General features: G+C 37.3%; 1 protein-coding gene across 1 annotated transcript in view; it reads right to left on the bottom strand.

Moving 5' to 3' along the window:
- LOC150096335 (calcium-activated potassium channel slowpoke-like) overlaps nt 1-13,365 on the bottom strand; it is a 171,049-nt gene that overhangs the window by 88,788 nt on the left and 68,896 nt on the right. Inside the window, exons 2-3 of the mRNA XM_090408803.1 lie at nt 12,893-12,954; nt 2,435-2,531 (exon numbers count right to left, since the gene is read on the bottom strand). Of these exons, the coding sequence (XP_090264929.1) occupies nt 2,435-2,531; nt 12,893-12,954 (159 nt within the window). The remainder of the gene's footprint in view (nt 1-2,434; nt 2,532-12,892; nt 12,955-13,365) is intronic.

Below are 13,365 nucleotides of genomic sequence, written 5' to 3'. Positions count from 1 at the left end.
TACCACGCAAAGCCATAGCACATTTGGCAAACATCATAAATTCCATCCTCAAATGGCAGCACTCCCCCCTGTCATGGAAAATAGCTGACATCATCCCAATTCACAAACCAGGCAAAGACCAACAGCTACCTGAAAATTACCGTCCCATCAGCCTACTGTCCAATTTAGGGAAAATAGCTGAGAAAATCATCCTCATCAGACTCCATGATCATGTCAACCAACCAAATACCATTCCACAAGAAGAATTTGGCTTCCGTCAAAATCACAGCACCACCCAACAGATCCATAGACTGGTAGAATACATCACCACAGGATTTAATTGGAATCAACACACTGGAGCCCTCTTCCTAGACATCTCAAAGGCCTTCGATAAGATCTAGCACCAAGGCCTCCTCTACAAACTTATCATCGCTAACCTTCCATTAAATATGATACACCTGATCAAATCATACCTCTCCAATAGGAGGATGCAAGTCAAAATCAATGAAACAGTCTCAACCCAACGGAAAATCCTCGCTGGAGTTCCTCAAGGATCACTGCTATCCCCGATCCTGTTCAACATCTATATGGCAGACATCCCTCAAAATCCTCTCACATCAACCACCGCCCTTTATGCAGATGACACGGCTATTCTAGCCAGATCTCGCCAACCACATCTCATTACCAGAAAACTACAAGACACCATCCTGAATCTAGAGAAACGGTTTAAAGACTATCCCCAATGGCTTTAACAGGCTTTTAACAACCTTCCAAGCATGCTTGGATTTCGTAACCGAAATACGAGGATAGAATGGTCACTCTCCTATGCCTCAAGGTATTCTTGGCTGTATCCCTGTGTGTTAACGGGGCCGGTTTGCCTGCTTGCAGGATGAAAAACACCAGATAAACTGGCTGAAAAAACCCTACTGCCCGCGCCCAAGACCGGCTAACTTGGCTATGGCTGAGGAAAATCCTTCAGCTCCTCACATCTCCGACGGGAATCGAACCTAGGACACTCCTTCCCCAGGCATATGGTTGCGAAGCGCAAAGCCACTAGGCTAACCGCGCGGACGGTTTAAAGACTGGCGACTACAATTAAACCCCCAGAAAAGCAAAACGATACTCTTCACAAGAAGACGAGCATCCCCCAAAGGAGACATCACCCTGTTCAACTTTAAAATTCCCTGGAAAACTGAAGTAAAATTCCTCGGAATAATTCTCGATAAGCGATTATGCTTCAACAGCCACATCAAGAGCACATGCGCCAAAGCTTCAAAAGTTATCGCTCAGCTATACTCCTTGATCAACAGACACAGCAAACTAAGCTCAACAAACAAAATTCTACTGTACAAGACAGTGATCCGTCCTACAGTCATATATGCCTCCGCAGCCTGGAGCCATACTTCCAAGACAAACATCCTCAAGCTACAAAGACTACAGAACAAGTGCCTTCGAATAATACTGGACGCCCCGTGGTTCATCAGGAACGCCCAGATCCACCGGGACATAAATAACCCCTACATCTCTCCACTACTACGCTCCCTAGCAGAAAAATTCTTTATGAAGACATCTGCGCATCCAAACCAACTAATACAGCAAGCCGGAAACTATGACGGTAATGACCACTGGAAACATAAAAGACCGAAAGCCATCCTAACACACAACGACGAATAACCACTTTACTGCCCACTCAGGGCGAGCTAAAATATCTTGCAAATCTCTCCCATCACTGTTCCCGAAACAGACAACAGGGAATATGAAAAGCGTCAAGCTTCACCCTCTGCGCCATATATGTCCTGCGTCCTGCATTAGATCGATGATAAGCGGTCCAGACGATCGACCGTGAGATGCAGTGATTAATACCCTTGGAAGGTAATGGATGGCAATGCTGTAGCAATGAAGTTTAACTGAGGCTTGGGTGTTGCTGTTACCCCCTGGGGCGCAGAGATTCGAGAGTTTCAGTTCGCTGTCTTAAGGTTTTTGCCTTAAGGGAGCAATTTGAGTCTCCGGGGAAAGTGTTCTTCGGCAGGTGAGGGGCTTTGTCGGTGAATGCTTTTCTTCGGAATATGAGCGGTTCTGCTCGGTGGTGGCGTGTAGGTGGAAGGCCGTCGCTGAGTGGAGCCAACACTGAGAGGGACGGTCTTTTGCCCACGATTGAGTGGCCTAGGGATCGTCCGAATTTTTAGAGACGGTTTTTCCTTTAAATATGGCAATGCTGTAGCCAATGAAGTTCTAACTGAGGCTCGGCTATTGCTGTTACCCTCCTGCCATGATCAGAGTTTAATAGCTCAATAACACCTTATCCCTACACTGTCCTCCACAGATAACGGGAAGATGAAAAGCATTCTAGCTTCGCCCCTTTAAGCCAGTCCTTATAAGGATTAGATCGACTATCCTTATATGTTATAAAACGTTTTGTTTTATTAGGCTTCAAGAATTCTACGCTGATACTTACCCTAATGAAAAAATAGACCATAAAAAATATATTTAGTGCTAAGTCTATCTGTTGAGTAGTATTGGTCGACCAATTCTGGCACATCTCCACCGCATCCCTGAAAAAAAAATTAAATGAAATTAATAAATAAAAAAGAGAAGTATGTTTAAATTCGCAAATTACGCGAGATACAAAATTAGTATTTAAATACCAGAAATATGAGTAAGAGAATCAAGGAAGTTGACGCTAACGCCACCTGCTTTGAACGTATTTATAACGTATATGTAAATTAGTTTTTTTTTTGTGTGTGTGTGTGTAATTATTATCATAGTTATTTTTACGTTTTTTTTAAATCTTAAGTAACAGGTGTTGGCATTACTGAGCCATACTGAATTTCATTGTCGAATCCCTCTTCTTAATCCGGAGAAGATTAATTTTCTTAATTATGTTGGATGGCTCTACTCTGCTCCTTCGCTGATTCCGCGCAGCAGCACGTCCATGACGGAAATAGCTCTTTCGATTACTCCACTCTGACATTCATTGGATTTAAAATATTTTTTATAAAAAAAAGGCAAAAAAGAATGAAAAAAGTTTGGAATTAGAGAATGGAATCTGTCACGGAGTCACACAGTGAAATTTCCATTTTCAAGGACTTATTAATAGGCAGGTGTAAACCCCTTTATGCCTCACTGCACTGCATACGTAACAGTTTGGATAGCGGTAACCATAGCAACTCATTTCTGTTAATCAATAGTCGACTTTCTATATTAATTACACACAGACCACGGTATTTAAGTAGACTAATTAAAAGATGTTGTTAATTAGCTTAATGTTGCTTTTACAGATCATTTATTAACCAATCAGCGATCACCATTAGGAAGTACATAGTTCTCAACAGGAGGACAAGAGCTTCCCAGAAGGAAAATGGACATCAAAGATGATTTAAACATTAGGAGTCAGATAATCGGGAAAGATGCAACGTTGACGTTATTTATATGGTCTTCAGTGTACATCTAAGGTAAATTTATATGAATAACTTTGTATTAGTATTCTCTCCTACGTATAATCTATAAATATAACTATTCTGGAAAAAAAAACTGTTCTGCGTCTGTCCTGTCATTATTATTTAGATTTTTTCCCTCTCCATACCTAACGATGTAAAACTTGGACTTAAGTCATTAACCTCTCCCTCTTCCCATTCAGGCAGTTCCCTGCGAATGAAAATATTGTAAATTTGATTTTTAATTTTCGGAACTAACAAATAAAAAGCCCAAATTTGCTGAACAGAACGAGGATGAATGAGTACTAGCATCTGATATTTTACTAGAACGTGCCACACAAAGAAGACAGACGGAGTGAGCAGGCATATTGTCATGGTGGAAATGCCGGCTGTTGGTGTTCCATTTCTACTTTCATTCTTTCTTTGCCTACCAAATAAAATATGTCATTCTTCTCTTGGAATGTACAAGATCGATACATTATGAGGGCAATGCTATCACCCAGTCACTCACTTAATGGATCACCAAAATGATTTGCGTCGTTAATGTTGGTACCGTTCATAAATTCTAATTTTACTCGAGGATATCATACACATATGACACTTGCTCTTCATAAGGGTTCCAAGGGGGGGGGAGGGGTATTTGTCCAATTTCGCACACGAATTTAAGTAAATGACTTATTGAGAAGGAACCTAAGAATATGGATGGGTAATGGATGATTCACCGATCACGCAATTGTTAGCGATTTCTCTATCAACTAAAACCAGCCTCCTCCGTATATAAAATCCACATCACTTAAAACTTTTGCCTTATGCGTCTAAAATCAGCAATAGGCAAGCTTTTTTGGAGTCTGGCGAGTACTTCGAGAGTATTTGAAAATTAATTGAACTGTTCGGACAGTTGAATTTCATAATCAGTTTATAACAGTGTCATGAAATTAAAAAAAAAACATTATTATTATCGACCTTCTACTAAGAGACTTAAATCCATCTAGGATGGCAACAACAAAAATTCACCAATTAACTAAATTTATTCTTTAGATCCGAACATGACGTGCGACTATTACATAATGTTCGAGATTGGTTTTATGTTTGTGTGCAGAAAAGCAGAGGGCTGCAGGATTCTCCGGTTTTTCTTTCAAAAATGAACAGTATAGCCACAGTTTAAGATTGACTGTAGACTGAAATAAAAACAAAACGTGAGCAGAAGGCGAACCATATACTGAGTAATCACCACCGTGAATCAGATCGATTCAAGTAATAACTCGAGATCCACTAAAATACCCCCCCCCCAACACACAGAAATTGGCTTGTGTATATTCTCACTCACATCTTGTCTTCTTAATCTTTCTTTTATTTCTGATATTTTTATAAGCATAAATCTTATTATAATTATAATACCTAATTTTATAAATTAGGTAATATAATTTATTACCTAATTATACCTAAAAACAATGCTAATCATTATACCTAAAATTAATTTAATTATATGAGGGATATGGAAATTTAATATTATCATGTCCCTCAAATCCTCAACTGATTCATCTGCAATTCACGCAAAACCTGCAATATCGAAACGTCTCGTCACTGCTGAAAAAAAAAATCCACACTTTAAAACACTGATCTGGATTTAAGTTTCGTCCAGGATATGAGAAGCATTTTAGACCTTTTTAACAAAAGCTAAATCAATAAGTCTTTGAAGAAGGGACTACAGATTATTAACCCACACACATGTGGGTTTATATTTATATCATCGTCAATCTATTACGTCATATGAATAGAAAAATAATTACCAAAGTTTGCGGTTATTTTGAAACAAAGTATAAATGAATTCAGAAAAGTTCATTGCTATCTGACAGAGACTCACATTTTCTTTTGACGAAATATTTATTTGCTACGTTATCTCGCAGTAAATCATTATTTATTTTCCAAAATCCTCATAAACGGAGTCATTGGACTCATTGTTTTTATTATGAAGCAGTAACCTGGAGCTTTAACAGACCAAGATGAAAAAAAGCTTTGGATACCTTTGAAATATTCTTAGAAAAGTCTTCGCTTTTGATTTTAGGAGATAACCTAATAGGAGAATGGAGAAGAAGAAGGTATATTCAAGAACTATAGCTGCTATATAGATCTTCACTATTAACTGATGGAATCAGAGCTTGGATTGAGGTGTCTGGGACATGTGGAAAGAATGGATGAAGCGAGAATGGCTAAACAATCATTCAGAATGAGGCCTGATGGAAAGCGATCTAGAGAAAGACCAATAAAAATTGGGAAATACCCATCTAAAATCACTTGGCTGAAACAGCAATTTAGGACTGAACTAAAAGAACTAAGGACGGAAATGATTGGAAGAAGATGGTAATTTCAGCAAAGAACTTTAGAGAGGTAGCTAGCTAGAAGAATAAGATGTTTATAATTATTCGTATAAGGAAAAATTCCTATCTGTACAAAATAATAATTTACGTGATATAAAATTGAAGATAACTATATTCTATATATCCGGATTGATTTTCTTGAAAAGCTTTTAAACAATGTAACATTTCATAGAACATGGGCGGAAAATATCGATGAAGACAATCTTAAATATACATCAATATTTGAGGTAGAAGAAGCCATTAGATGACTTAAAATGGAAGGATAGCTAGAATAGATTATATTCTACCAGAAAAACGCAAACATTGATGCCCCGGCGGTAGATAACAGGGAAAACCCACTGATTGAACCGTTTTCACTGATGTATCTTGGAGTGGAGGGAGGTACTGGCTTTCAACAGTGTGTTAAGGATGTCGTTAAGGGATGTCACCCGAACTGCATGTAAGAAGTGGGGGAAGAAACCGTTACATCATGCTCTGGAGACGCATATAACATGATAACAGCTACTTCAGGATGCCAGTAAGCAAGGTAGGGTTTCATCAGTGATGAAAATCATCGGCCATGTAGGGTTACATTTCCTCTAACTAGGGAATGTATGATAGTCTGGAGTCAGCGATCCGTTTTCAGAAACAGGTCATACCGCGTGATGATGGGATTAAATATACCTCGCCTCGGTTTCATCTGAAGTCATGTACTAAAGAGATTTTTTTTCTTGTGCTTGACTTGACAAAATTTACCACATCCAGTTTGGCATACTAGTAACAGTAACAATCACGAATACAAAAAACGCTGTTCTTACCAATCTTATCTCTGATATAAACGTCTTTCCACTTGATGAGGATTACAGCTTCCAGCTAAAACGTTCTCCGGCCAGTTTCGCTGAAAATCCTGCCATCTGTACATAATACGGGCTAACTCACCTGAAAGTAACGGTGAAGAGTCCTTATAATATTTACTTGCATCTCAGATAAGATTCGAACCCTTTCCGTTAGAAAAATCTCACTGACACGTGCATGTTTCAGTCTAGTCAGAGTAAGTCTACTGTCTTGTAAAAGAGAGAGAAAAAAAACACGTCATGGATTTCTTCCTTTCCTTTTGATATTATTCATCTCCCCAAAATAAGATCATATTGCTCTTCATTGGCTGACTTAAACCTCTAGTGTTTTAGCACATCCAAAAAAAGCAAAATATCCTACGTTCAACTTCAAGACATCACTTCTCACCTGCACAGTTGAATCCTGTACAAATACTAAATCTGTCCAAGTTTAGAATACAATTCTAACGTTTGGAGTAGTGCAGCAAAAACTTCCCTAAAATGCTTGTGTTATTCGGAAGGCAATACGATGAATAGATGACTCCTTCCAACCACTTTTTCTTAAATGATCTCCATTTGCCTTATGTCTCTTCTATGCTTCTAAGTATACTCTTCGAAAGTTCAATCACTTTCGTTCGATCTTCCTACCTTTGTCCTCTGCAAGTCATCGAAGTTATCCCATGATTTATAATCCCCAACTGTTCGTAAAGAACACCAATAGGTTCCTTTCCTCTTTCCATTCTTTAACTAACACACTAACTAGTGTGCGAAGGATTAACCTTTCGCACGTATGCTATCGTGAGGTAAGGCTAAAGAATCCGGGTAGTCTATAAGAAAACCAAATATAAAATTCTTTTCAAGCGACTTACGTCACACTTCCAATAAACAGCGTATTCTCTTCATACCATGTGATGAAAAGTATCTTTATATTTATATATTTTTTAATTTTTAAATAAATTAAAAATTTTATAAATTATATATTTTTATATATTTATATTTAAATTCAATGAACCAACATATTCCATTGATATAATAATAATAAATTCTCTCAGGATCTTTTTGTTCTTCAAACGAATCGGAATAGGTGACATTCTTTTAGTCCTAACTATTTTTTTCCTAAATTGGCCAGCAGTTGATCTTTACTTATCCACTAAATCTGAAATTATCTGCAAAAATGTTTATGAAACTCTAGTTGGCGAATTTTCCATTAAGAATGTCTACACCCGTACGACCGTCAACATGTTAAAGCTGCCCCAACCGATGGGTTAAGCAGTTGGAATAGATTTCTGTTGTTCAATGGAAAAACACATTTTCTTGTTCCCATGGATTCAAGAGAAATAAAGCTAACCAATCACACATCGATGTGTGGGTCTCCCCAACAATCTTTTCCATTCTGTGGACAACTTTTGACATCGCTTTCCGTTCAACGTACAGTGCGTCCAATTAAATGGACCACTTAACAGCAGAAGGTTACTTTCGTTTCTACAGGATAAGCTATTACTTCTAAAATAATACATTTCTCTCCAACCAGGTGAAACACTTAGCTGCAAAATGATTGAATGGATGTGTAAGTATCCAAGACTACAAATACCTACTTTATTGTATCATAAAGATACAATTAAAAACTAAATATTAATAATGATTAAAATAAAATGTTAATAATCAGTAATGTATGAAATAATAAAAATGATTACCTTATTAATTACGTATATTATTAATATTATTAAGTGCAGAGAAACAGGAAAAATCTGATGGCAATTTAGCTTACATTTGTCCTTGAGTCTTTATACGCCCCCTTCCTGGCCCACCACCTAGTAAGCATGCCATTTCTCTGATGTCTTTTCGAGTTAGATTTTCCCTCATTATTTTGTTTCTAATATTTTCTCTTCCGTTTTGTAATATTTTCTCTTCCTATTACCCTCCATTGCGGGAGGGTAATAGGAAGCTATTAATATTGACTACATGTATAAATTATTGTAATATTCGGGGAGTGGATACTATTTGTGTTCGCCCCTTTAAGTTCAAATCCCACTACATACATGAATATTGATGAATATTTTCAGATGATAAATGATTTTCGCCGCCTGGTGTGAAACCACCACATGTCTGAAGTGGCTCGAAATAAATATATTTAGTCTCTGGAGCAAAGTTTTTAGATTTTTCAATCCTTACCTTATCAACATTACTAAGTGTTTTTTACGTAACCAGTCTTTGGTCGGTAGGATTCACGTGAAAATACTAAACTGAATACTTTTCAGTTGGATTCTTGGATTTCTATTTGTAGTAATGCAATTGGTGAGTTCTCCAGACTGATATTAAGGTCGGAGGGTTTTTTCCTTCCCGAAAATTTGAGTTCGTCACGCCATAAAAACGGCCTAACCTTCCTGAAGAATGCATTCACTTAACAGACATAAATACTCTGACCTCATAAGCCTAAGTTGTTTCGCCCGTAACTGCAAACAACCCAAACCCAGTAATACAACCGACAATTTTAAATTGTGATTTTGTTTCCCAGAATGGCAAATCGAAATCTGCTGCGGTGTATTTAACTTAATCATAACGGATGGAGTTAAATCAGTAGAGTGCGAACTAGAAAATTTAAAATTAAATTGTTGAACCGCTCGACCATCATTATACTTCTTGTAAATAAATAAATAAACTAAACAACTACCAGAGGTACTGCTCAGTAAGAGTAGATCACTTCGGCGCATCGTAAAGCATGACTGCAGCCACTAGTAATTTTTCGACAGCAGGTCAAACTACGGAGTAAAAACAAGCATCTGCACTTCGTGCTAATGAAATGCCCGACGTTATTTGCCATTCATCCGCCATCTCCTTTCCGGCACTGCACTTGAGCGATGTCCATGACGCCAATTCATACGAAGAGGATTTCTTTTGTTCCGCCAAAATGTAATCGAGCCGTCTGAACATCGGAACCCTTATCTTCGTCTGTCTTCGCCGATCTGACATGCAGGAGCCTTCTTACTTTCCGTCGCGACTATGACGTGGTGAAGAGGTATTTACCTAAATGCCGCATTAACTACGATGTCTCCCCCCGCCACACACACACACACACACACACCAAGTGTCGGCTACTTGAAGCCATCGGTTGTTCTTCTTGGGGACCGTCAAGCAGATAAATTACATAAATAAGCCTCGATGTGGCCGATGAAGCGGTCGCCAAGAAAATCCTTCCTCCAGCCACAGGTGATTAAATGTGACTTGTAACGTAAGACATCCCCTTCCCCTCTACTCACATGGGCATCACGTGCCACACGCGTGGAAATGAAACGCCAGTGCAGCGGGAAGCGTTTGACGAGGTGGAAATGTCAGGCGAGCTGCACTACCGGCTTCCGTCACAGGCGACAGTACAGAACCCACATTAATGGGATTGGAGCGAGCTCCGACACAAGTAGCCACTGTCGTAAACACATGAACGATGTATGAAGGTCAATGGAGGTCATGTCGGGGATTTAGCGGAAGATCGTAGTCGGTAACGAGACGCGAAAACCTGTCAATGTGCGACCAATTTCCTTAGAAGTGTGGTGTGTAATAAGACAACGTCTTGAGGTATTACCTCGATTGTCCTTTTTGTGGGAGTCTCTCTGGGCACATCGTCGAAGATGGAATATAAGTGCAAGAAAAACCAAATGGTGATGCGAACTATTTTATTCATGTGCTAGATCTCCCCAGTTTAATATAACAGGATTTCACAAACATGTCAATATTGTATCCATGTTATACCCGCAGAGTATGGCTGGATAAAAATTCACTGCTTTTCCCAAACTAATTGGAACAAAAATGTGCATTGGTGATATTCGAGTTCCAGTTCTAGCATGCTGTACCAGAGTTTTATCCAAATAGTCTTATTTTACAAATTCGGAACTTGTTATAACGTGACGTACTGACACGTGGCTTGCACTGTAAACAAATAAATATCACTGCAAATAAAAATTTAGAAAATTCGGTATATGACTAGCCGATAACTCATCAATGTAAATGTTGCGGGTAAAAATTATATTATTTCCTTATTTATTCAATTTCACGTACATATTTTTATATTTATTTAATTCTAATTGTGATTCGTATTTTGAGTTCACCGTGCGCTGTGAATGTGAAACAGACGAACATGACTTTTAACAATAAAAGGAAGCAACAATAAGGATTAAAATGCAATTGCAGAAGCACATGCGTAAATGAAACTCACGTACTCAATTTTAATTCTAAGTTGCTTGTCTTAGCTTCAAAAACAAGATTTCACTTCACTTTCAGGTTTCCTTCTTTCCACATTCAGTTCCGACTAATTTGCACGAAGTTTTTTACGTTCTTCCAAACCAACCCTCTGCGACTAAAGAATGTCGAAAAAAACCCAGCGATCTCCGGATTTGTACACCACAAAACAAACTAGCTTTGGAACATGCAAAGAAATGCTCACGATAACTTAGGAGTGATTCAAGATATCTTCTCTTCATTTTCAATCCTCTTGAAACTAATTCGTTTTCTTCTCTTCACCTGTACTCAACAAGGAAGAATTCTTGATCGTCTGCACTTGCTCCTAACAATACAGCCATTTACACACGCCTATTGGTTCTTAACAGTCACATGATCAGGAAAGAAACCGCATTGTTTCAACGTATGTTTGTGAGAAAGATTTGAAATGAAAAATTATGAACGAACAATATTATCTAATATATTAACTGCCGAATGAGAAGGGTTAGTGCTTCGTTCGGAAAACAAAAGCTGCAATGAAATATCGCGTTGAAGTGATTAAGACGACGTGGTTAGTGATGGGATTTAAATTGACATTTAGATAAATCCGCAGGTGTTCAATTAAAAGATGCGAGAATAATGGAGTTGTAATCAACGTAGGAGTGGCACAGGAAATTCTTTCATTTGGTCTTTTTCTTAATTTTATAAAATAAGGATATGAAAATCTTGTGCTAGAATTCTTGCTGTTTAATACCTTCTTCACCGTTCTCAATTTTCACTCTCTGTGACAAGTGATTTCAACTCAATGATTTGAATCGGATTCAGCCTAAATGCTGGAATATTTTACTCTCTCTCTCTCTGTGTGTGTGCGTTTGGTAGGTGTGAACGAGAGGAAACGTTGCCGACCGTCAACCTCACAAAGATGATTTATCATTGCCATGTCGTAGTGTGAACCTCGTACAAGAGATGACGGAAAGCTATAATTACGACCTCTCGGTGATTAATGATTCCGGTAGAATTTCCTCAAAACAAACATCAATAGACACTGCTTAAAATAATTACGCACTTTTGTTACAGGGACCTTTCTCAATCTGGTGAATGGCACTAAAAGTCGGCTGTACCGTCGAGTGGTCACGGCTGGCTACACTCTGACTCCTGTCTGAAGAAGGGAGTGCTGTAGGGGGTTAATTGGATCAAACTCAGCAGCGGGAATGCCGGGAAAAAATCAGAATAGGGCACAGAACTGCTACATGAAGATTAGGCGAGAAATTCAGCTGTTCTAACAAAAATAAAAGCTTCATGTTGACAATAAAATTAAATTTAATTAACCCACAGAATGAACAATTGCATCTGACCCTTTATTATCTTACAAAGAAGGTAATACTTGAATCATTAAATCTTAGTTTGTCCACAGAAAACAATAACTTGATAATCCTTGGTGTAATGATTTAGCGAAGTCAAGACAATACAGTTCTTTGAGAATTTTCTTCAAAAGTCATTAACCTAGTAGAACGTAAGTTAATCCATAAATCTAAGAGTAATAAGAACGAACCATGGATTCATTAATCAGGTAGCTTAAATAAAAGTTATAATTTAAATTTCGAAATGTATTTAATTATTTTTAATTAGTATTTAATTCTTCTTTCGTATCGCAATAATTCTTTAATATTTGCTAAGGTCTGATCTTTTTCCAATATGACCTCAATCTCTAACTGATGTCATCCACGTAGTCAACATTTACAAAGCTTATACATTAAATAGATAAATTGCATTGAAAGTATTCATTATAGGTTGAAAGTTTGATGTTTTGAAACGTGTTATTATGCTATCAATTGTTATTGCATCACAATTGATGGTTGTTGTGACATCATTCGTCTATCGCGTTTAAATATAATACAATAGAAAACACAATTATCACTAAACACAACTAGAATCGTTAGAATGTTTAATAATCAAAAAAGAACGATTATATGCAAATAATGATTTATATATAATGTTCTTGAAGGAGAAAAAAAAACAGTAAAAATAAGAAGAGAATAACAGATTGGTCAAACAATATGATAGCTAAACAATGATTTACCTGGAGGCATCGATGAAGTATATAATTAACGAAACAATGCTAAGCAGGAACACCAGCACCACCTACAAATATCAAACACGTAATGAATAAATGATAATAATAATATATTCAAAAATACTTGAAATTGAACTCGAATGTACATTTTTATCCCAAATTTAGTTAATTAAAATCAAAGAAAACTCATTAATTAAAAAAATTATTTTGTGGAATAAAATTTACTGTTCTAAATTCAAAAATAAATGGTTTAAAATTATTAATTGATATACTAGAGCATTGGTTCAGATAAGGCAATAACAGAAATTCGCTATTTGTTGTTTCCTTTGGTTTAGTGATGATTGCCTGTCTTTTATTAATAAAAGGCACTCACCCATAACAAAAAAGGATTGCATTCCATCTGATTAACTCATCAATTTATTTTTCGATCTCTAATCTTTTTTTTCCTCCCAAAAGCACACATTCGTTTGCTAATTTTT

The sequence above is a fragment of the Typopeltis vanoorti genome, chromosome 19, assembly GCF_054136105.1.
Source record: "Typopeltis vanoorti isolate ZY-2024b chromosome 19, IOZ_Tvanoo_1.0, whole genome shotgun sequence".
NCBI classification, from domain to species: domain Eukaryota; kingdom Metazoa; phylum Arthropoda; class Arachnida; order Uropygi; family Thelyphonidae; genus Typopeltis; species Typopeltis vanoorti.
This window is presented reverse-complemented; position numbering and strand designations above follow the sequence as displayed.